General features: G+C 44.4%; 1 protein-coding gene across 1 annotated transcript in view; it reads right to left on the bottom strand.

Annotated features, from left to right (window-relative positions):
* Phka2 (phosphorylase kinase regulatory subunit alpha 2) overlaps window positions 1-23,615 on the bottom strand; it is a 73,167-nt gene that overhangs the window by 3,879 nt on the left and 45,673 nt on the right. Inside the window, exons 15-33 of the mRNA XM_077793891.1 lie at window positions 22,873-23,007; window positions 22,060-22,169; window positions 20,796-20,940; window positions 20,461-20,539; window positions 18,856-19,025; window positions 17,765-17,944; window positions 14,317-14,405; window positions 13,156-13,289; window positions 12,286-12,442; window positions 11,380-11,459; window positions 11,118-11,196; window positions 10,881-11,010; window positions 10,189-10,290; window positions 7,552-7,670; window positions 6,757-6,786; window positions 5,161-5,214; window positions 3,050-3,220; window positions 1,202-1,255; window positions 365-565 (exon numbers count right to left, since the gene is read on the bottom strand). Of these exons, the coding sequence (XP_077650017.1) occupies window positions 365-565; window positions 1,202-1,255; window positions 3,050-3,220; window positions 5,161-5,214; window positions 6,757-6,786; window positions 7,552-7,670; window positions 10,189-10,290; window positions 10,881-11,010; window positions 11,118-11,196; window positions 11,380-11,459; window positions 12,286-12,442; window positions 13,156-13,289; window positions 14,317-14,405; window positions 17,765-17,944; window positions 18,856-19,025; window positions 20,461-20,539; window positions 20,796-20,940; window positions 22,060-22,169; window positions 22,873-23,007 (2,219 nt within the window). The remainder of the gene's footprint in view (window positions 1-364; window positions 566-1,201; window positions 1,256-3,049; window positions 3,221-5,160; window positions 5,215-6,756; window positions 6,787-7,551; window positions 7,671-10,188; window positions 10,291-10,880; window positions 11,011-11,117; window positions 11,197-11,379; window positions 11,460-12,285; window positions 12,443-13,155; window positions 13,290-14,316; window positions 14,406-17,764; window positions 17,945-18,855; window positions 19,026-20,460; window positions 20,540-20,795; window positions 20,941-22,059; window positions 22,170-22,872; window positions 23,008-23,615) is intronic.

The raw sequence follows: 23,615 nt of genomic DNA, 5'->3' as shown, positions 1-23,615 counted from the left end.
CTGGACTATGTTCTCATAGATCCTAGTTTGCAGCTCTGCACTGGTCTATGAGAGGGCAGCTTCTTTGCCTAACCTGATTTTGTATACAGGATAAGTGGTTTGCCCAGAGCCACATATGTAGCAAGTGGTGGTGTTTAGACTAAAAGCTACACTGACACAGGCCTGTTCAAAGGTTGATTTCCCAAGTGGCCACTGTGCCATTTCCTAACCAAGTGGCCATTTTTTCACCATCTGATGACATTTTCTTTGGCGCATACTCCTTCCTATTGGATATAGAACCTCCAGCTTCAACAGAGAAAAATGCTGGCCAACCTGACTATTCAGCTTCAGCTGTAGGGTGAGCAGATGGTCTGGGCACACCTACCTGGTCCTGCAGGAACAGCTGATTGGCCATCTGCACAATCTGATCTACATGGATGATGCCTCCAATGCTGTCCATCTCTGTGTCTGAGAGTAGTGTCAGCACCATGATGGTTTCCACCAGCAGCTGCCGGTACTCGGGCTGGGGCACGCGGTTCAGCACTGACTCCACATGGACAGCAAACTTGATTTCATGTGGAGTCATCTGTCAAAGGGACAGGCAGGTGGCCAGCAATGAGATGGGACAGAAATAGCCCAGTAACCAACACTTCCCTCAGCACCACTGGGACGCAGCTCAAATGCCACCTCCCTTCTGGCCACTGTCTTGATTCTGCAGTGGGAACCTTCTGGAGTAGGAGGCTGAGCACTCTGCTCCAAGAGCCAGTTGGTCTTGTCCTAGTCTCCTCTATCTACACACTGGACTGTGACTTGCAGGGCATAGGGACTATTTCTTATTTTTCTTCTCATCATTCCCTGCTTGGGTAGGGTCAACTAAAACACCCATTTTTAAAAGAATGCATGGGGTGGGAGGAGGGATAAGCCTTCTTGCAGCTCAAGAAAAGAGGCCCATGGAGGCCGCATGTGGGTCTAGTATGTGTGGGAGGAAACTTGGCTGGGGTATTCAGGGGTCCTGGGGAAAATATGGAGCTTGATAGTCTAGAAATGCTGTTTCTGAATGAGACAAGAGGTGACAGGAAAGAAGCTGCACAATTTGAGGGTGAAGTGGCTAAAGAGATCAGACCTACAAATAGCCCGACTACTCAGAACAAGCTTGAGAGGCGTGTGAGCATTCAGAGCCCATAAAAGAAACCCACAGAGGTCTGGGTTCTCCTCCTCATACCTCTTGGGTCGTTGAGGATGGGAGGACATAACCATCAATGGAGAGACCGTGGCACTGGAGGAAGAACACAGACATTTCAGTCAGATTCTAGAACATGGTAAAAGTGCTTGAGTGTTCACACACGCACTTGCTTGCACAGCTCTCCCTGCCCTGGAAATCTGCACGAGGGCTGGAACACGCCAGACTGTCAGTTATTTTTAGAGCGCTGTTCTCACTGCCCACAGGCTGTGTTTTCGATGGAACAATTCTAGGGAAACCAGCAGGCATCTTTCAGATCCTGCACGAATAATGCCCTTGGGAGCTGTGGCATCCTCCTCCCTGGAGGCTCCATGTTTCACTTGGCAACTGGGCCCTGGTGCCTGCCAGGCCCCCTTTGGTGCCATAATGAAGGGAGATTTTCATGGCTCCTACTGGTGAAGTGATGCTTCTGTGCCTTTACAGGCGTCTATTTTCGAGATTTCTATAAAAAGCACCAACCACAAAAGACTCGAGCACATGCACAGACATGCACATGCACACCGTATATATAAATATCAAGCAGGCTCAATACAAAATGGTGCTCTTTCATAATAAAAGCATCTTGGTTTTGTGCCAGTGGAAGTCCGGACGGAAACATGATGCCCCAGGAAGAGTGGGGAGATTTTCTAGGAATAATTTTTCCTAGTCTAATGGCCATTTTCTAACTGCTAGTGTGCCGGCTGTGCCGGCAGCAGCCACCCTGCCTTCACCCCTTCCTGAGGACTCCTGAAGAGGCAGGGGATGGCGCACGAGGGGCGTCCACAACTCTGAGGGCTCCCCTTAGTGGATATCAGAGTCCAGCTGCTTATAGACAGGGTCCGCTCTGAACTCCTCTCACCCAGCTTTGCGCCTGCCCTGAGGAAGACCTCAGACCCATAAAGCACAGAGGCCAAAGCTTCACAACTGGCCAAAGGCATTTTCTACAGAAAGAATGCAGACCAAATGGTGCTGTGACTTTGCAAAGGGGGCTAGAGTACGTTCAGCTTGGGATTACTGCATTTTTCACTCCTTTCCTACTGTGAAATGAGCTAGAAAGAAATCATTTAGGGGAAAAAAAATTTGTCTTGGTTTGGATAAACGCTTTATAACTGAGGCATACCATCTCTCTGTGGGAAAGGCAGGACAAGCTCTGGTGGGGCCTGGGAAGCTGCATGAATGTCCTGAGGCCCATGTGGGAGGAGATGGAATGCAGAGAACAAAGGGGCCCATCTGCCCCCTTTGGCCATGCTGCCCCCTCCTTGGCAACAGGCATTCATACAGGCTTCCCCTGTTCAGGTGTGCAGTACAGTCCGGCTGTGTCACCTCTTCTTGGTTTCCAGCCACAACCTCCAATGACTCTTTAACAGGTGGGAAACACAACCCTGTCGGATAGCCATATCAGCAGTGGGAAGCTGGCTAAGGAGGTGGGGCTTGGGGGTCCCTGTCCTCCAGGGAAGGAAGCAGGAGCAGCCCGGGATGGGAAGGACATAGGACTGCGTGCCACACTGGAAGTTCCTGAACACCCTCAGGACCTAACACAGTGTCCAGCAGACACCAACTAATAGGTAGAGGCCAGGGATGCTGCTATACACCCCACAGTGCATGGGACAGTTCCCAACAGCATAAAATTACTTGGGCCAGATGACACAGTGCCAAGGTGGAGAAACCCTGCTCTAGACTGTGAGCTGCTCAAGGTCAGAGGCTGTGTGTTTGCTTGTTCTGTAGCCATCTGTTACCTGATACCTGGCAGTGCCACTGTGTCCCATAGAGGCAATAGAGGGCTGGCTCATTCCCTGGAAACACTTCTCTCAGTACCAGTACATGCAGAGTATGGCCCAGTGCCCAGCTCACCTTTTGAAGGATCTTCCACACCTTCTGGTAGAATCCCACCGGGACCCTGTTGATGGCCCCATCCAGCCTTCTTCTGCGTAGCCACTGGCCCTGCCGCTCCCCCCAGCCAATGTGATATCCTCCTGAGTCTGATGATGATGTGCCCGTGGGTGAGGATGGGGTGCTGGACCTCTGGAACACAGAAAGCAAGTAGTCTTCTTTAGAAGTCTTGAGGGATGCTCAGCAGGTGCCCCAGGGAAAAGCTCACCTCCATGAAGTCTGGCTTAGTGAACTAATCAAAATCACTATATGCCACTCACCCAGGGAGGAACAGGGTTCCTTGTCCATTTTGCTCTTTGATGTTGGATTATTCTTTTGCTCTCCAGGTTGATTACTTGATTCCTCCCAGCCTCCAAGAGGTAGTAGAACACCCAGAGGACCCAAACTCATAGGGCTTTGGCTAAGCAGGGATGGTGTGAGTTCTGGGATCAGGCCACTGCGGTGCCAACCCCAACTCAGTAACAGCTAGCTGCAGCACAGACCCAGGTGAGGCTTCCCTGGCCCTACACTAGCACCAACTGCCACCCTGGTTGCATCTGTACAACAGGGAGCTGCCTGTGGGCATTTGTTGAGTGAAGACACGGAAAAACCCTGAGAGCATGACTGGCTTGTGCTGAGTGCTGAGGAGCAGCTATCCACCTGAGGGCTGCTCCCCTGAGGACACCTCAGGAGAGATGCTTGCTCTCAAAGCAGGTGAGCTTCTCCGGTCTGCAGTCCAGGGAACAAATGCCGAAGTGCCCAGTTGAGCAGCATCACTATAGGGCAAGTACCACAGAGAATACCATACCTCCTACAGGAGGGAAGGACCCAGAGACAAAGACAAAAAGTCAAGGCTAGGAATCCCCAGTTAGTGGCAGGGACCTCAGATTTTAGTATTTCCACCCATGCTTTTCAATTCTGCCTGCTGCCGTCCTGTTCTTGGCCTTGGCAGGGTCACAGTGGCTCTGAGTTGGGACTGGCCCTGGTGACACAAGGTAGGAGGGTGTCATTTCCTTCTCACTTCCTCCAAAGACTGGATTCCTTCTGGGCTCTGTGAGGGCAGCACTGTTGCAGGGCTGCCCATGACCAAATAGCAGCTCCCAATGGGGCCTGGCGGCCAGACCTGGAAGAGGGGCTTGCCTGAAGTCATCTGTGTCTCCTTGCTGGGGCAAAGCTCGGCCTGCTGTCTTGCCCAGGGTGGGTTCTAGCCCTTCAGCCTCCAGGTCAGGGTAAGGGTAACCTGCATCCTTACACATGCCTTTGTCCTGGATTATTTGGCACTTTGATTTTTCAATGTACAACATCGAATTTAAAGACTTAAAGTAAAATCCCAATATTAAGCACACTAGCAGGGCAGGAGGCGGGCTTCTCTCTGTACTAATCTTGACTTCAGCAGATCTTATTTTGAAAAAGACAGGCTGGGTTATTCCACTGGGCTCATTACTGCCATTTAAATAAGGCAACAATTAGCTACAAATAAAAGTAATTACAGCCAAGCTCATCAATGACTCAGCTGATTTTCTCTTGGTTTTGGTAGCCTAAGATTCAGATTTGTCTTTGTGATTAGAACATTTCTTAGGCCCTCACTTGAGCTGGAACCCTACAAGGAGCCAGGCCATGTGGCTGTAAAGTGCTGGTCAGCATGTGCTTCCCTGCCTCAGCTCAATACTTAATTAAAAAATATGGAACCAATGCCCTGAAGATTCCAGAAACTCCTGCAAACTGGTGAGGAGAGCTCTCCTCAACCACACCATGCTGAGGAGCTTAAGCAAAGAGAACTGATAGCCCAAGAGGGAAAACAAAGTTTAGTTGAACAACTTCTCAGCCTTTCTAGAAATTCCTCAAAATTAGGAGGAAACTGTAAACCCAGGTCAAATCTTCAGAAGTCAGGGGTAAGGGCTGGGAAAAAGCTCAGTGCTGGAGAGCTTGCCTGACAATACATGAGGCCCTGGGTTCCATACCCAGCACCGTGCACACATACAAATCAAAACAATTCAGGGATGAGGTAGGAGCAGAGAGAGTCCACTAGAAGATTCAGACAGTATGAACACAGAAGAGGAGGCAGGGAGGGACAAGATTCAACACATGTTTACCGCAGACTTGGAGGAATGCACACTGCTGGATGCGGCCTGGCCCACAGAAAAGAACTACAAAAACAAAAAGAGTTTACTCAGTCATGTGTGAAGACACCAAGAGATGCCAGTAGCACAAGCACACAGGCATGAAAAGTGGCCAGGAAGGAAGGTATGGAGAGGGCTGGCTGAAGAGGTTCTCAGAAGTGCAAGTGATCTAGCCTCAGCACCTTGGCACAATACTGGCCCCAGCCCCAGGTCTTTCTTTAAAAAAGCAAACATACCAGATTCTGTTTGCTTGTGCAAGGTGCCTAATTGAGGTGGAATGTTTTCCAAACTCAGTTATGAAATGCTGATGTTTTATGTTGAGTCATGAAAATCTAGAGATCAACAAAATGCCCATAACCACCACTAACAACTGGCATCTAACAGGCATCCCATAGGTATTTGTTAAATGCACACATGTGATCAGGGTGATGACCTTTGGCCATACAAGTATTTCCTCACCTAAAAGTCTAGACTCTACTCTTAGATTACAAGGGTATGGTCTGTGTACCTGGTGTTCTTGCAAAAGTGAATAGAAATTTAAACTGTCGTGGCACTGATTAAATTTTGAACAGAGAATGTTTCCTTAATGTAAGGAAATATAAATATAGCCAAATATAAAACTTGTACTAGCTAGTTGAATATAAACACATCAAAGAAGAAAGGTGATCATTCTGTCTCTGTAACATGCAAGGACAGAATTAAATGAAGGTGACAGGAACCATCCATATTCACCCATGCTTAGGCCAGCAGACTATGGGTAACCAGAGGAACGGTGCCACCGAGTGGCTGGCAAAGGAAGGCGTTTGGAAAGTTGGTTCCTTACTTGGAAGAAGCATAAATTAGAATGAGAGATAAGTATGTTTTACCCCTGGACAACATGTGCAATCTGCATTCACATGTCAACATGTGATTCCTCTATACTCTCCTGGTCCATAGGGACATCAAATCATTAGAAATGTGACTCTGGAAGCCAGGTGTGGTGGTGTGCACCTGTAGTCCCAACTGGTGAGGAGGATGAGGCAGGGGGACTGCTTGAGCCCAGTCTGGGGTCAGCCTGGGCAACATAGTGAGACACATCTCTTAAAAAAAAAAAAGTGACTCCAATTTTCTGGAGGAAGTAGGATGCCACAGGGTGGCATTGAAGAACAGTATCTTACATTTTTTTTTTCCTTCCAGGGTTAAATTCCCCAAGGTCATCTGCAGACAGGAATAGCCCCAGCCTTTCTATTGGTAAGTATACCCAATTTAGCTCCTGCGTAGATACCCCTATTTAGTTTCTTCTTTTTGAACAGGAACTTTGAGGCAGAGCCCAGACCATACAAGTATCCTATAAAGCCCAGGAATTTGACAGATGGGTTTTTTTTGAAGCCCAGGGTAAGGTCACTTCTCCTGCCTTCAAGTCCCGCTCATTTTCTGTCCCTGGGGGTTGTCTGACTATGCCACTTTGATGGGCAGAATTGCTCCTTCACCCAGTCACACTCTGTATTTACAGCTTCACTTTCCACATTCAAGCCAGAAAGGACATGAAAGACACACAGTAAAAGACAAAACAAGGCAAAAATATTTCACCTGTTCATCAGCACTAAATCGCCTTGTCATCTGAAAGTTAAAACATCAGAAAATAAACAAAAACTAAATCAAGAACACCCTAATACTTCTATCACCCTCTGATAATCCAGGGCAGTGATGGTCAACCTCAGGGGGTGATCATTAGTGCCTCACAGACTCAAGCTAGTGGAACATGACTAACGTTTGAAATACAGGAGGAAATCCAAGTACATTTCTCATTGTAGGTCTCTGTCAAAAGGAAAGTCTATTTCCTACCATGGGTCATGGTCAAGTACTAGCATAGTGTATATTAGGACTAAAAAGATGTTGAATCATAGTCCTGTGAGGATAAGTTCAAAAGGATTTTTATTGTGAATTAAATAAAAGGGGACAAAGAAAAAAGATACCTGTAGAAGGTGGGTAACATAGGTATCATGGTCATTCAATTCTATTTCCAGATCCTTCTATTTCAATAGAAGGACACATTTGATAGAGAAATGATTGTTTCTTTCTGTATGACTCTACTTTTTAAATGGCACAAAAACAAACATGAACAAAAGCATGTTCTAGAACATATACAAAACATCACATTGAGGTGAAGGAACAGGCAGGTACAGGTTGCACAGGGGCAGCTAGGGGTACCTGTTTGGGTACAGAGCTTTATTTAGATCCCAAGGCAGAAGGGACCTCACGTCCTCTACAAAAAGCAGGCTGAAGCTTCATGCCCTGGGTTTCTATGACCTTCTGAGGTGAGCCTAGGCAGGAGAACCACTTCTCTTCCCATTCCTGCTGCTGCCACTGCCAGGGTGTTCTTACCTGTTTCATCTCACTCCTCAGTCTGGTAATGCCACTCCTCTCAGTTTTGGTGACTCCGGTATGTCCCACCTCATGGATGGAAATGGCAGGGCTGGATGTGGTGGAGTGAATAGGGCGTACTAGAGGGAAGACACACACACATGTGGTTCTTTGGGACTATACAGCACCCACCCTGAGGGAGGAAATGTGAATGATGTGCTTCTTTGGGTTTGCGCTCGTCCCTCTCACTTGACTATAAACTCTGCCTGCCCTGGCTAGTGCTGGGCTCTCAGTGCCCAGGGTGGCACAGACTCACCACGAGGGTCTGGCAGGACTGTATGAAAGGGCAAAAGCTCCTTAATCAGTACACACAAAACAGAGTGGCAGAAAGCCCTTTAGAAATTGAATATGCTTTTAAAATAATTTTTTTACTTTTTCAAAAGGTCACCTTCCTTGTGGAAAACGGAAACCAACCAACTAAGCAAGCCAGAACTAATGTCTTTTGACATTTTAGTTGTTATCCTGACGGGTTTTTTTCCTATGGTTGTGTTTTCCCTATGGTAAATGTTTTGATCATATAAAACAGAATCATCACATATGTATAAACATATGAAATATACATCATATATATTTATATCTGATATGTATATATGTATAGTCCTTGACCTTTCTGTACTTAATATGCACTTAATATGTTATCATGAATGTCTTCCCATGCCATTCCATATTCTATCACCTCACATTTAATGATTGCATGACATTTGATTGTTGTAAGGGATTCATCATTACTCACATGGAGGACCCACACTGACCTTGCCAGGCTTTATCCCCAGCCCCATGACCCTCAGAATGCCAGCAGTGCCTAGGGAAAATGACAAAACTACAGGGTTCTCACTGAGGGGCTTGTTACTTGGACACTTGTAGCTGTGGGCCCAGTGATGGGAGAGCATGCCAGTCCCTGTCTAGACACTGGATGCAGGTGCCAATGCATGGTGCTCAGGGACAACAGGGATCTGGGGCAGAATTTAGCACTGCAGGGGTACAGGGAGGAGAGCCCACCCCAGCCACAAGGGTACTGAGCCTACTGGAAGACCTTGGGCTGGGAAGGAAACGTAGGAGAGCCAGGCACAAGGTGCTGCTAAGGGCCCAGGGGGCAGGGAGACTCTTCTGCCACCCTAGCCCCTCCCTTCCAATCTATTGCACCAGCTGCAAGACTCACACCTATCCCCGGCCCTCCCCCTCCATGGGCCTGGCCTCTGGACTATGCCTTCCTAGCCCCTCACTCCTGAGCCAGATATGCTGTTCTGGGCATTTGTACATGTTTCTCCCTCCCACCCCACTACTCCCCTTTGCAGCCTGGCTGGAAGGTCACTCCCCACCCAGCCCCACAGAAGCCAGGGGAAATGGAGGGCAATGGAGAGGGAGGAGAACACCAAGGAGACACAATGATTAAGCCTGGGGGGAAAGAGGGGCACCAGGCCAGTGGAAAATGGAAACCAAAAGAGGTCTGGAAAGTTCCAGAAGGGCCTGTATGGGGGTGTTCACTGGAAACAGTTATCTCAGACATCTCAGGATTTAATCAGAATTTTAAGAATTCTAAGCCAATATAAGCTTCCTAGTTTATAAAAACTGAATAATTACAAATTAAGAAATGATGTTATGTTTTAAAAAGATAGCTCGTCTTCTGTCCTTACTTGCAATTAACCATATTTGGGCTTTCAAATGATATCACTCAGTTGATAGTGTTGTAAGCATCTATAGCTTTACTCTAATGACAATTATCTGTATCAAACCATATACGCTACTATGATGAGAACACAATATTTATCTTGTACATTTACATTTCAAGGATTGTGCATTGGAAAGAACTGGAAATTAATTTTGGACAAGCATCTTGAGAGCTCCTTCCTTAGAAAGGAGAAACACCACCAATATGCATATGATTCCCTTGGTCTGGGCTGAAACACACTCAGGAAAAATACAAAGTACCCAATGTCCTTCTTATTAAATAAAAGGAATGACAGTCCACAGTGTATTTCTTTGGCTTGATGAAATAAATTCACCAATGTGTCTGCAAATCATTTTTTATGAGGAGGAGAAATGATAATTGCTTCAATTATAGTTAGAGAGCATTTGAGAACAAGGACTTGGGTGATTATATTTCTTAGCACTGTAAGCAAGGTTCCAGGACAGATAAACTGAGCAAGACTGGACTGAAGGAAATGAACTGGCCTTTAGAGGTTGAAGAGGGTCTTCTTCCTGCCCCATGGAGGATGACATGGGACCTAGCTGAGAACACCTCTACTCAAACCAAAGGCCACTTCAGGCAATTTTAAAGAACAACTCTTTCAGCCCGACACGTGGGGTCATTCCCTAACCCCCACAAGTGATGACAGCTGGTGCTTATGGCCACAGGAGACATAGGATGCAGAGGCATGACACTGTGTGCATGTGCCACTGAAACCTGTGGAAGAAATGCTGTCCCAGCAAACCTGCGAGGGTGTCCTGAAGCCTTAAAAGCAGGAACCTTGAGCCTAGGCCTCTGTCCATCCCATTAAACAGGAACAGTACAATAACATGTCTGAGTCTCAAGTATTGGGGTTGACTTGCATGGCAAGGAAGCAGCTCCCTGTAGAGATACCCAGAGCAATTACTTACCACTTCTTTCCACACCAAACTCTTTTCCGCTTAGAATATGGTGTAGGAGATTTTTCATATCAAAAGGGCTGAGGTTCATCAAACTCTCAGAAGCTTCTTCTCCTACAAACAAACATCTTGTAAGTTTCCCAGACCCAGGACTGGTGGCAGGTGAAGGCACAGTCATAGTACAGACGTAGTGGACCTGGGTGGGAGGGAGTGACAAAGGATGTAGTGGCAGGTCTCCTGTTCAGGATCACCTCACTGGCACTGCAGGGCTGAAAGGCACTGGTCCCTGGGGATTCTAAATGCTGTTGTTTAAATTGGAACCATATTTGCTTAATTCCTAGACACATATTTTTTCTCTCACTGCCCTGATCCCTGATGCTGGGATGTGTCTTGTGATTGCTATTTATTTTCAATTGGGAGGATTCTTCCCAGTGAAGTTGTTACTAAATGGAGGATGACATCTCACAGCAAGAATAGCAGGAAGGAGCTTAGCTATTAGGTACAGAAATGGTAAATATCACTAGTGCCTCCTTGTCCTCCCTATCTTAGGAACTCCAGTACCCTGCACCTATGTGGTCTGACAGGCCGATGGCATTGGAAGCCAACAGGAATATTTGAGCAGGGGTCCCCTCAGAGCAAGGCCTCAAGGCCAGGTGCCGGGGGGAGCTGGGCAGGTAGGAGCTTCAGAAGCCACTGCCTCTCACCTGAGCAGTTCAGGCTCCTTGCCAGCTCTGTAGCCATCACCTGAATGATCAGCCCAATCCGGAGTCGAAGCATCTCCACAAAGAGGCTAGGCTGGGCCCTGACGTACATGGCGAGGTAAACCACAATCTCCTGGCAAAGACACACATGGGGACAGGGTTTCAGAGACCCAGTGGATGACCAAGGGGCCCCCTGGCACTCTGAGGAAGGCTGTCACCCCTCCCATGCCAGCCCCGGACCTGTGTGAGGACAGCGATGCTGATGTCCTGCCCGCTGGCCTCGTAGATGAGTTTTGTGAGCTCCTCTGGAGGAAGAGGCCTAGGAAGGAGCAGGCCACAAATATAATGAGGTGCCTGGGATTAGGGCCTCCTTGCCCTTCATGAAAGATACCTGTTTTCTGTGCAAGTGCCCATGTGACAGAGGGACTCCTGAATAGTACAAAGCCCTGCTATTTTCCCATTGTTCTCCCACAAACCTGAGGTCTCTGGGCTGTGGACTTACGCCGAGATAGTCTTCTCCCGTGGCTCAGGCGGTAACCCCACAGTGAGCTGCTTCTGGTGGGACAGCAGGTCTGCACAGGCCTAAACATGTATTTGGGAGAAAGGGTGAGAGAGGAAAAAGGGAAAGGGGTTGGGGTGGGAGAGAGATTAGGCAAAGCCAACTGGGTCATTGCCAGTAAAGTCATAAACTTACCTTCACAATCATTATGATCCACATTGCCCTTTGTTTGACAAATTCATACACAGATCCCAGACTAAGCAACCTAGGCAGGGCTAGGTCTTTGCATCTCCCAGGTGTGGCCCCAGGCCTGGCTCTGCAAGGCCCATCAATAGGTATTTAATGCCCATCTACTGCAGCAGATCCCTTAGGTTCCCTGATACTTGACAAGGCAGGATGAGTCCTTAAGTAGTGATGGTAAGAAAGAATGGCCACATTGTATTCCCAAATTACCAGTTTCTCCATTTCTCACATATAATAAATACCACGACCTTGCCCGAATACTGAGCTTCAGTGTTGTAGGAAGTGGTTCTGGATTTGGCAGGGGCTCAGGGTAATAAATGTTAATGATCACTGTACTGTGGATGTGCACAAATAAGAGAGCTATGTTTCAGAGGTTGTGTTGCCACAGAGTGTCTTCATTTGATTTCTTGGCAAGCCTTTTTCTGTGGTTAAGAATGAACCAAACTAATCAACTTGAAATTTCTTCCCTCTGCTTGCCTTCCCAGAGCAGTGGGAGGTCAGGAGAGAAAGGCTTGCCCCAGTTCTGGATTAGGTCTCCATTTTCCTTTACAGTTAAGAGGCACTTGCCTCGAGAGTTTCTGTAACTCCAAGACTGGAAGAGGAAGAGGAAGAAGACAAAGGGCAAGAGGGGATGAAGGACAACCCAGCAGGCATGATTGCTCTGACCTCAGCAAGGACCTCCACCTTCTTCCTGAGCAGGCCTGAGATGTAGCGAATCAAACCCCACTCTTGGTTCAGGCCGGCTTTGCCATAGAGCTCACTGAGAAGATTGTGAACAGTGACCCCATGCTGTCCTGAGAGATTGGTGTCCCAGTTGGGACCCCTGTCAAGAGATAGAAAAATGCAGAGATTTTGGGCCAGAATGTTTAGACTGCAAGAGGAATGAATGTCAAGGGCTCTGGTACTCCTAGTGCCTCAGCCTCATTGAGAGGGTTCCATACTACCAAAGCATCCCTATGTCCTTTGAAACAGAAGATTAATATAAGGACATTGTAGGATCCTGGCCTCATTCAGCCTTCTTGTTCTGGGAGGTAAGCATCAGTAGGCAAAGAAGGGGATGGAAGACTTATTCATGGTGATCTTGGGTATCTGGAGTGAATATGATCATGACCTGGGTTGCTGCAGGCTGAGAGACTAGGAAAATGAATTAATTAAGGAGAACTGAGAAGGCTCAACCTAGTGAAACTATAAATCTACTGTTGTGGCCTGAATGTTTGTATGCCCCCTGAATTTCTGATAAAATGCTAAACCCCTCAGGATGATGATATTTTGGGGTGGAGCCTTTGAGAGGTGATTAGATCATGAGAACAGAACCCTCATGATTGAGATTAGTGTCCTTGTAGAAGAGGCCCAGAGAGCTAACACATCCCTTCTACCATTGAGGACACAAGAAAGCTGGCTCTCACCAGACACTGAATCTACTGGTACCTTGGTCTTGGATTTCCAGTTTCCAGAACTATGAGAAATGCATTTCTGTTGTTTATAATGCCAATTCGTATTGTATTATAGCAGCCCAAACAGACTAAGACAACTTACTTTATTACATAAAGGATGTACAGGATGTCTGCTTGGTCCTGCAGATTTGAACAATCTTTCAGCTGTTCAACTAGCTTCTCACAGTCCACATCACCATGGTCATCTCTGGGCCACTGGAAGTCATTTTCAGGAGCCTGGCCATATAAAAGTAAAAAAGTAGGAGAGGGGTTGAATGTAGGAACTTTCAGATGATCAAGAAGTAAAACACCAACTTGGTCTTTGAACTCTGGCACTGTGCTGGACCTATTTTTTAGTGAATATTTTATACCTTTTTATTTATAGGCTTTTACTATTTTTGATCAGTGGATCACCATGTTGACAAATGTTTGCAAGAAATTGGAACAGGTTAAAATATGTGTAATTTTTATTTATGCCAAGTTCGAAAACAGGGAAAACTAATCTCTGCTGTTAGAAATTATAATGGAAATTATGTTTGGACTATACGGGGAGGAAATGACTGAGAGGGAACCAGAGGTGGCCATTTGTATATTGGCTCAGTGACAATTCATTTTAGTCTATACTTAAGCTGTATGTACCTTTCTGTCCATATATTATACTTTGATAAAATGGTTTTTTAAAAGCAAAATAAACACAAAATGCATGTTTTAAACAATGTAAAATTGAACTTAGTTTAAAATTTCTCCAACAGGCACTGGATATTTTGATTCATGTGAGCTAAAATCAAGGGGAGACTTCATAATAAAATAACAAATTATGGGAAGCAACAAGGAACAGCCTGAGATTTTTATGCTCCTAAGAACTCTCTTCCTGGTTTTCATTACATTAAGAACATGAGTAACAGAGCACTGTAGCCTGTTCTGCACGTCATCTGCCTCGGCTGGCTGACAGGACAGGCCAAGGGGACAGATAGTTCACTTCTGCCAGCACCACCTGGGTTGTATGGGTCAGCAAAAAGGTAGTGACCTTTCCTATAGGCAAAATATAAAGGTTTGCATCAAATTTGGTGATGATGCCTATCATATTCCAGACAACTAAGGGATTGGATTCACATCAAAACTTGGAGCTTCTAAATGGAAAAGTTCTGGATATCAAGAAATACAGTCTTTCTTTTGAGTTCCAACATTTAAGAAAGTTGTTGGGACTAACCCAGCATTATAAAGCATCATGCCTTTTAATTTTTAACTATTCCAAATACTTTACCTTTTTTAGGAGTGGCTGAGGAGAATCAACAAGATTCAATGACTTACGGTGCACACTTAGAACTTTAGTTGGCAAAGTCATGGGAACGACTGGAAAACAAAAATAACAGAGAGTGCTTCTGAAGAGGAACAACGAAGTACTCTTTTGAGAGGTGTGGTGGCTACTCCTCATTTAATACAATCCAACTGAGGAATGACTACTTAGTTTAGCCAATTTCAATGAGAATTTATCATGTAGCCACTTCATGTGCTAAATTTGGGAATGAGAAATAAGCAGGAAATGACTTTTTGCTTTGAGAGAATTTCACTTTTCCCTCCTAGAACTCAGGGGAAATTACTCAACATCTTAGGACTGGAATGAGACTTAGAGAGATTGAGTCAGACCTCTCCCCACCCCATGAGAAAACTGAGACCCAGAGAGGGTAGACTGTTTATTTGTCCAAGGTTACAAGGGTTCCATAATCCAGGTGTCTCTGCTTCCTGTTCGGTATGCATTTCATTCTACCACTGCTGGGTGTTAGGTCTTATGTTTAAACCATCTTTGAATATTATTATCTGTATTCATTCATTAATCCATCTCTGTCTTCTAGGCTATTGTATTGTCTCAGGAGACTAGGAAGTTTCCAAGATAAAAACTGATGCATATTTAAAAGTCATTTATAGCTGGGCATGGTGGCACATGCCTATAATCCCAGCAACTCAGGAGGCTGAGGCAGGAGGATTCACAAGTCCAAGGCCAGCCTTAGCAACTTACTGAGGCCCTTAGCAACAGCATGACCCTGTCTCAAAATAAAAAATAAAAAGGGCTAGGATGTGGCTTGGTGGTTAAGTACTCCTGGGTTCAGTCCCTGCTACCAAAAAAAAAAAAAAAAAAAAAAAGGTATTATAAGTGCCCAGGTTACACTAGTGAGTCAAATCAAACAGTGGAATTTTACTTTGTTCCAAATCTCCACTCAGAACGTGGAAAATAATTTCTTTTTTAAAAGATAAATCCTTAAGAATGGGGGGGGGGAAGAGAAAGGTAGTAGTGACAAGATTTTGGAAGTGGAAAAACCAATGGATGAAAGATGACCGATTTAGTAGATATAAAGCAACCAAAGCCCAAGTCTACAGTGGGGAAATACAAGAACCAGTGAGATTTACATCAAAGAATCTCCAGAAGTCTTAGGAACTTGCTTCACTATGTGCCTCTGAAATTGGGGATTCAAAGGGGGTGATCAAAATAAGGAAGACTGGAGAAAAGCTATGTGGGAAGCAGTGAGCTCCCTAGATGCCCTCCTCAACTCACACAGTGTGGGGACCACCTTGCTCACTCTGACAGGAGACTAGAGGGTTTCTCTGAATGGAGTAAAAGAGGGAGGGTGACTAGGTTAGGGGCTGACCAGTACATATAAAGGCCTGAGTGCATTCCTTATGGAGACTAAGTAGCTGTAGAGATCCAGGCAAAAACACCCTACCTTTCAAGTAGGTGCTATAGAACATCTCTGGGAAATCTGACAAGTCTACAGCCATGCAGCCCTGAGGCACAAGTCCTACCCACATTCTTGGAGGAAGGATTCTAATGTGAAAAGACAGAAACTTAAACAAAGAGGATAAAGGTGACTGGGGGAAAGGGAAACCATTCAGGGAGAACAAAATGTAAGCCCAAACAAAAACAAAACATGCCCCCCCATTAATGTTCTTAGAATAATAAGAAATTATATGGCTTGCATGAAACAAGAACAGATGAAATTTGGGAACTAAGATTTAAAACTCAAAAGCAATTACACTCAGAACAGACAGAAATATGGAAAAAAGAAGAGCAATGATAAAGACTTCTCTAGGAAGTCAATACTAGAATCAAAGAAATACTAGAAAGTGAGAACAAGGAAAATATAAGAAAGGAAATGATTCAAGAAAGTTTTCAGAAAAACTACATGATTGAAAACTATAACTTTCCAGACTGGAAAGGCCTGCTAAGTTTGACCCAACACAATGGATGAAAATATGCAGATCACAACACATCACTAAAATTTCAGAACTGGGAAGCAGGAAAGATCCTAAAAACTTTAAAGAAAAAACCAGTTTAGGGCTGGGGCTGGGGCTCAGCAGTAGTGCACTTGCCTGGCATGTGTGAGGCACAGGATTTGATTCTTAGCACCATGTATAAATAAATAAAGGTCTATCAATGACTAAAAAAAAAAAAAAAAAAAAAAAGAAAAGAAAAAAACCAGTTTATACTGGAAGGATAAAAAATCAGAATGGATTTAGATTTCTCAATAGCAACACTGGTAGCAAAGATAATGAAGTGATGCTTTAAAAATTCTGAAGAAAAATATATTTTCAATCTAGATTTCTACCCAGCCAAACTCTCAAATGGATATAGAATTTTTTAGATATTTTCAGACCTGCAAGTTCTCAACAATGTAACCCACCATGTGCTGTTTCTCAGGAAATGACTGGTTGTCCTCACTAGAATGAGAGAGTGAACCAAAAAAAGGGAAGAGTTGAGAAACAGAAAACACTAGCCAACCCAGGAGACAAGTCAAGGAACCCTCCAGGATGATGGTGAAGGAAGATCCCGGAATAAAAACGACATCCCAGACATGGTGGGCAACCAAGTCAGAAAGGAATTTCAGAAATAAAAAAGTTGAGGGCTGTCATTACCATGCCCTCTTTCATTGTAGTAATTTTTTTTAACCTAGTGAAACTATTCCAGAATGTGTTCCACTAAAACAACAACAACAACAAAAAAGCCACCACCACTAACAACAAATCAGGAAAGGGGAACACACAGGGAACCCACCAGATTCAGGAAACAAGGAATACAACTAATAGCATGAGCCCAAGGAAATTTCCAGGATAATAAGGATACAACAGGTTTAGAGTGCAGTTGGCCAGAAAGGAGGAGACTCACAGACTGTAAGTAGTGGAATCAAGAGATTCATTGATATGGTTACCTTGTGGAAATTGGTATTATGAGGCCACTGAAGATAGAGCAAGAAATCAAAACAAATAAAAAGAGCAACTATTAACTTAAGAAAAAACAAAAAGTAAAAAATGGTAATATAATCACAATATACTATAATGCCCAGTTGGGAATAATATTTACATACATATAAGAGTAAATACTGATGTAACTAAACTTTCATACAGCTCCCTTGGTAGGTTAAGGGAAGGGAGTACAAGAGTGGTGAGTTAAGCCAGCTAAATCCTTACCCATGTAACAGAAAGTCAATAGGTGCCAAGCTTTGATACATCAAAGGACAGAAGTGTACACATATTATTTTAGAGATATGGAGATATATGAATGCCAGAAGAAACAGCTAAAGAAGTTAAAAATGGTCGCTTCCAAGTAGACAGATGGGGGAAGCATTTTGTTATCTTTTAGGATTCTTTTAAATTATGTTCATACATTACTTTGATAAAAGAAGGTATTTTAATAGGTAGAAAAGAGTTCAATAACATACATGGAATTTCCAAACCCTTTGCTTTGGCCATCACAGAAAGTATGTCCCGAGTGGAGTGGATGGCACTGAACACATGGAGATCTTCTGTCTTTTTACAGAGAGGGGGCAGGTAGCACCTCAAGGATGTGCTTTGCAGAAGGTGGTTCATATACTGGTCGAGTTCGTCTTGGCTTTCTATAACTGGACAAGCAAGAAAAAAAGCCAATGAATACAAGCTACAGAAATATCCCAAATGCCTAATAGTGACTGTGTGTAGTGGGCAGTGCCAAGTAAGTTAGTGAAAGGAGACATTTAGATACAGATATTGACATCTTTACCCACCCCATGAGGTAAAAAGATAGAATGTATGTGTGTATAAATTTATTGTTCAGAAAAACTTCTTCCTGGGGAAACAAAACACAGGTCAAGACAATTGTTTACATGACATCATCCTAAGATGAGCTGCATAGTACCTGAAGGACAGCAGCTGACATCAGTCATTTTGTTTTAATTTGTTAAGAGCTAATAAACTTGTGGAATTCTCTGCTCCAATTCCAACTACTATCAAAAAGCAAAAGCCAGGTCACTTTGACCCAACTGTTTGTTCAGATTAAGAAAGGTTATATACATGAGGTTTCCTTCCTCATATCTAATTGAACCCAGATGGTTCTACCATTCCTTTGACAATTCAAGCAATGTGTTTCTGTCTTCAGAATATATTTTGTGAGGACTTGGGGTGCAGCTCAGTGATAGAGTGCTGGCCTAACTGGCATGAAGCCCTTGGTCATCCAGGGTTAGATCTTAGTTTAAAAAGCTGTCAAAAACAGTTCAAGGAGTAAGTTGAAGCAAACAGTGCAAATGAACTCAAGGTGCCTAAGCTTCAGTAGGCAAGTGAGCTATATCCAAACACACACACACACACAATGAAAAGTCCTCATACTTGAAACTCTTCATCCCTCTGGGTTTAAAAAAGCCCCACTTTCAAAGGCATCATTTTTAGTTTAGATTTATACTTTAATTTTTTGTAGTTTAGGGTTTTAGGGCAGTTTTATCAGAGTACGAAGGTTTAAATAAATTCAAGGAAGCACCCGCAAAAGCATTCCATGTGATACCTTGATTGCAGGTGTCTTCCCCATATCCTCCCAGATCTGAGTCACTATCAGGGCTGAAGCTCCCTTCACTGGCATCATCAAACAACTTCTCATCGCAGTCTGGATCCAGGAAAGTCAGATACGTGTAGAATGATGTGGTGAGGAATTCCGACAGGTTCCCTAATTTTACTCTGCCAAAAAGACACTATGTTAAGGGACATCAATGGAGTGTGGACAAACTTCCACTATGAATCACTGGGGGACTTTTCAGTAACCAGGTGGTGCTTTTGCCAGAATCAATAAATTTATCACTCAGCAGATCACCCTAACTAGTCAGCCAAGAAATTATAACAAAAATTCAATAGCAAGTATGAAGTGAAAGCATGTAACATATTAAAAGTCAAAATAATCATGCCAATTTCTTATTCCAACCCAACACAAATACCAATCTATTTTACTGCACCAACCAAAACTTATTTTACAAAATAAATTGAGCAAACACTTTGAACCAGAATCAATGTGTGGTGTTCCCCCCCCCCCCACCCCCTAAAATGAATGGGCCAGAAGCAATCATTCTCCTGGTACACTTGTCCTTACCATGAAATGTGGTTACACAGGCATAGGAGGGGTACTTCCCTCTGGGCTACCAGTGATGGAAGAAGCATGTCTTAGAGTCAAAGTTCTCTCTAGAAGGAATCTGATGAACCCACTATCCCCAAACTGGAGCAGATGTCCTGAGTGGCCCATTGGGTTGAAAAAAGTTCCACTGGAAATTGGGAGCCAGGATTGGCAGCCTGGGATCCCCACAGAGGCAGCAGCCCCCAAGTTCTGAAGTTCAGTCCCTAGATGCTGGGAGTGCATGGGATTTCCACCCTACAAAGACATTCTTGAAATGACAGACCAGAAGTGAAAACAAGATACTTCCCACTGAGCTACCAGCATCAGATTAGGACTTAGCTTCAATAGTACTGTTCAAGGAGTAAGTTGGAGCAGGCAACGTAACTGAATTCACAGGTGCTTGGGCTTCCAAGGGCAAATGGGCTGCAGATAGCCTCAGGGAAAAAAAAAGTCTACCCTTGCCTGAACAAAAAACTTTGCCCTGGAAAGCCAAGGGCCTACTTCTAAGGATTATTTTGTTTTGCCTTGGCAGACAGGGTGTCACTAAGTTGCTTAGGGCCTGGCTAAGTTGCTGAAGATGGCCTCAAACTTGTAATCCTCCTGCCTCAGCCTCCTGAGCTGCTAGGAATTATAGGCATACACCACCACGCCCGACTTCTATGAATTATTCTTAAGGTGACAGTATACTACTGTCAAACATTTATATAGCACTTGATGAGCCCTAGGCACTTGGTGTTTTCTTCCATGATTTTTAACAGAAACTCAGTACTCCATAAAGGTATTCCAAGAAGGACATCACTTTAGAGAGGTTGATGTGCCCACCTTCCTATGCCCAAGACCACCTAGTGCCTGCAAAAGTTTGACAACCAAATGCTGTTTCAGGAGGAGGTAAATTTTAAATCCTTGTTTTTTTTTTTAACTTTAAATACCATGTTTCTAGGTTCAGCAATTGAAGTGAAAATTGGTATGAAAAATGGGAGAAGGGCAGCAAAAGATTTAAGAAATTACCTAGCTCCTCCGAAATATCCGTCCTCTAGTTTTCTAATTGTAGAAAGAACTGCAGAATGAATGTCTGAGCCATCATTTGCTGAAGGAAAAAAAAAAGTGATGATGAGTTTACTTAATCTGGGAATACATTTTTTTCCAGCTATACACTGAAATGTTTTCATCAGCACAATCTAATTAAATTCCTTATGGCACAGAAGACTCCTGGGATAAGAAGCCAAGCTGCTAAGGAGTCCCTTCAATACTCAGCTCTGTCCATAGGATCTATTCTAAACACTTGGAAAAGGACCCAACCACCCATGGGGCATGACCCAGCCAGATGGAATTCAGGAAATTACTGAGCATGGTGTGTGTGACGGGGAAGGTGAGTGTGGGTCTGCCTGTCATCCGCCAGCAGGTGCACAGGTAGGCCAGCTCGATCCTCAGCATCTCCACCATCATCTCGTTGTCCAGGGCCAGGTAGAAGTGATGCTGGTCGGTGAACTGAAAGTCAGAACAGGTCAAGTAAATAGCCACCCTTCGTTTATCTCCACACAACACCAGCTGTCTCTCAGGGCAGCACTAATCCTGGAGTTTTGTTGCCAGGGAAGATGCTCAGTGCTGTCCTTAATCCACCCATCATGGGGCCACTCCCCTTGAGATCAGACAAATCATCTTGTCATCTGCCCAGAAGCTGTGGTTAAAATAGCACAGAAGGCAAGGGTGCACTGCTAGATTTGTTTTCAGCTCCTCCAATGGAGGACTTAAGTGCTTTGCCCAACACCAATGTCTCTGAAAGCAAACCAATAACTCCTTAATTCCTACTCCTTCCAGGGCTACTCAGTTTGGAGATGCTTTCCAAGTGAGGCCTTGAGAGGAGGTGAGATGTGGAGACACTGTTCACCTGATTGATGCCTGGTTAATGCCAACTCAAAGCACTGCTGCCTGATGTCGATGAAAATCAAATTGTTCTCCTGACCTCTGGACTAGTGCATGCTCAGCTCTGGACTGAAATTTGGTGCTAAGGGAAAAAAATTCACAAGGTTTAATTGATCAGCATGGGCTCAGATGAAAAATAGCAGCTTGGGGCTACTGATCCAAGACACCACAGTCAACCCTGTATCCAAGTAAGCTGGGGCTATGCTGTGCCCCATGCTGACAAAGCAACCCTACCATTCATCTTTCTAGCTGTTCAAAAAGTTTGGTTTAGTGCTTCCACAGGGCTAGTTTTCTTGGGAAACAAAAACACTGAAGATAAGTTCCATAATCAGTATATCCTGTAGCCCAATAAGGGGGCTAGGGTCTGGAAATCCAATTGACAAGGGTTAAGAACTATTAAGATTAGAAGCACAAGGGTTGCAAGTCAAGTGACATGTCACTAGCAAATTTGTAAAGCAGTGTGACTTTCACTAATATTGATGACTGGGAGTAATGACACATGCAATTTGGTTCAATCAACATTTATGAACACATGTACAAGGTACTAGGTATCACTTCATATGTCTCCATCTGAACTTATGCATGCAGAATTCTGCCATGTCTGTTGAAGAAAAGCTTACCAGACAGAAAAGAGGACTTAATAAAAGGATGCTGGTGGGTTTGCCACTGGCCTACTCTTCTCACCTGGGGTGTAAAAGTAAATATTTGGTTCCTAATCACATAGAGTTTAGAAGTTCCAAGAACACCAATATGCCGATATGGTCGCCCACTCAGCTTCATATTCTTATTTCGTCCTATTTATAAAATAAAAGAAACACTAGAGTTAGAGGAAATATAGTAACAAGTAAGTAATCTAGTAACTCAGGGTAAGGCTGGGCTTATTTTTATGTTAGATAACCCACTTTTTTTTTTCCTTCAGTGCTGGAGATGGAATCCAGGGCCTCATGCAAGCTAGGCAAGTGCTCTACCACTGAGCTACATCTCCAGCTTGTACTGTTGTCCTTTAAAAAATGTGACAAAGTTGAATATAGACACAAATTCTACCCGCTTCTATTCATGCATGTATATGAACAGCACCAGTTCAAATGTGGACAAAGTGAACTTATTGAAAGAACTTTATTAATGCTGACTTTTATTTAGTATTCAGCCATAAAACTAAACAAAGTCAAGTTCTAGAAAACTAAAGAGAACCTGCTTCTATTTTAATGGGTAAATGAGCATTTTCTAATACCACAGATAAAAATTAGAAGTATTGTCAAGACACAAATGACTCTTCCTGTTGTGAATTTTCCAAGGTGGCTCCTTATTATACACTAGATCTGCCAAACGGTCAAGCCAGCCTACAGCAGTACCCACTGAGCAGGCTGGGGAGCAGGTACTTGTTTGTGCATTCTCCTTCACATCACGGTGCAATCACCTGCTTAGTGTTTTGCCCAACTCTTCAGACCACAAACGTAGAACTGAGGTACTCCCTTGGCAAATGAGCCCCCAACCTACCAAGCTTGGCATATATGTGACTGAGAATCCGGCCTGGCTGGACTCGAATTGGATGAATGTCAGCAATACTCTGGACATTTACCCCATGTTTCCTCAACAGCTCCTTAATGTGACTGTTTTCTGCCAAAACAGTGACTGTGAACAAGAACATAGAATCAGCATCAGATTGTGCCTCATGTCTCTGCACTCTAACATGCTATTTATTGTCCTTTCTTCTGCCTGAGAGGCACATTAACATGCTCTCCACACGTTATTTGGTCTTGGAAATGGTGGCATTGGTCCTGCCACTCTTCTTGGTCCTCTGTCCTTGCTACCCCTCAACACCCATGATACATATTTGTTAAGTGCCTTAATGTGCACTTCTAGAAACTGTCTTCAATAGGCCCTATGCCAAATTACCCCATCTCAAATAATGATTTGCCTCCCCTGGATCTGCATTTATTGTAAACCTGTTGTGTCCCTTTTACATTGGGTCAGGAGTGAACACAGCTCCCTCAGGGGATACCAAGAGAAGCCTGCACTCTGCTCCTTAGAGCAGGGAAAAGAAGAACATTGTGATGTCTACTTTCAGGGGACACTGACTGAGGGGGAGGGGGAGACTTCCTTCCCTCCAAAGGAAAAAAAAAATGGGCCTGCTAATGGGGATGCTGTGGAAGTAGGGAGCTTGGCCTACCTGGAACCATAGCATAGGACCCTACAGGTGGGAAGAGCCCTTTAGAGCTAGCCTAGACCTCATCTCCAGT

The sequence above is a fragment of the Urocitellus parryii genome, chromosome X (genome assembly GCF_045843805.1).
Source record: "Urocitellus parryii isolate mUroPar1 chromosome X, mUroPar1.hap1, whole genome shotgun sequence".
In the NCBI taxonomy this organism is placed as follows: Eukaryota; Metazoa; Chordata; class Mammalia; order Rodentia; family Sciuridae; genus Urocitellus; species Urocitellus parryii.
Note: the sequence above shows the minus strand (reverse complement) of the source record. Positions and strands in the feature narration are given on the sequence as shown.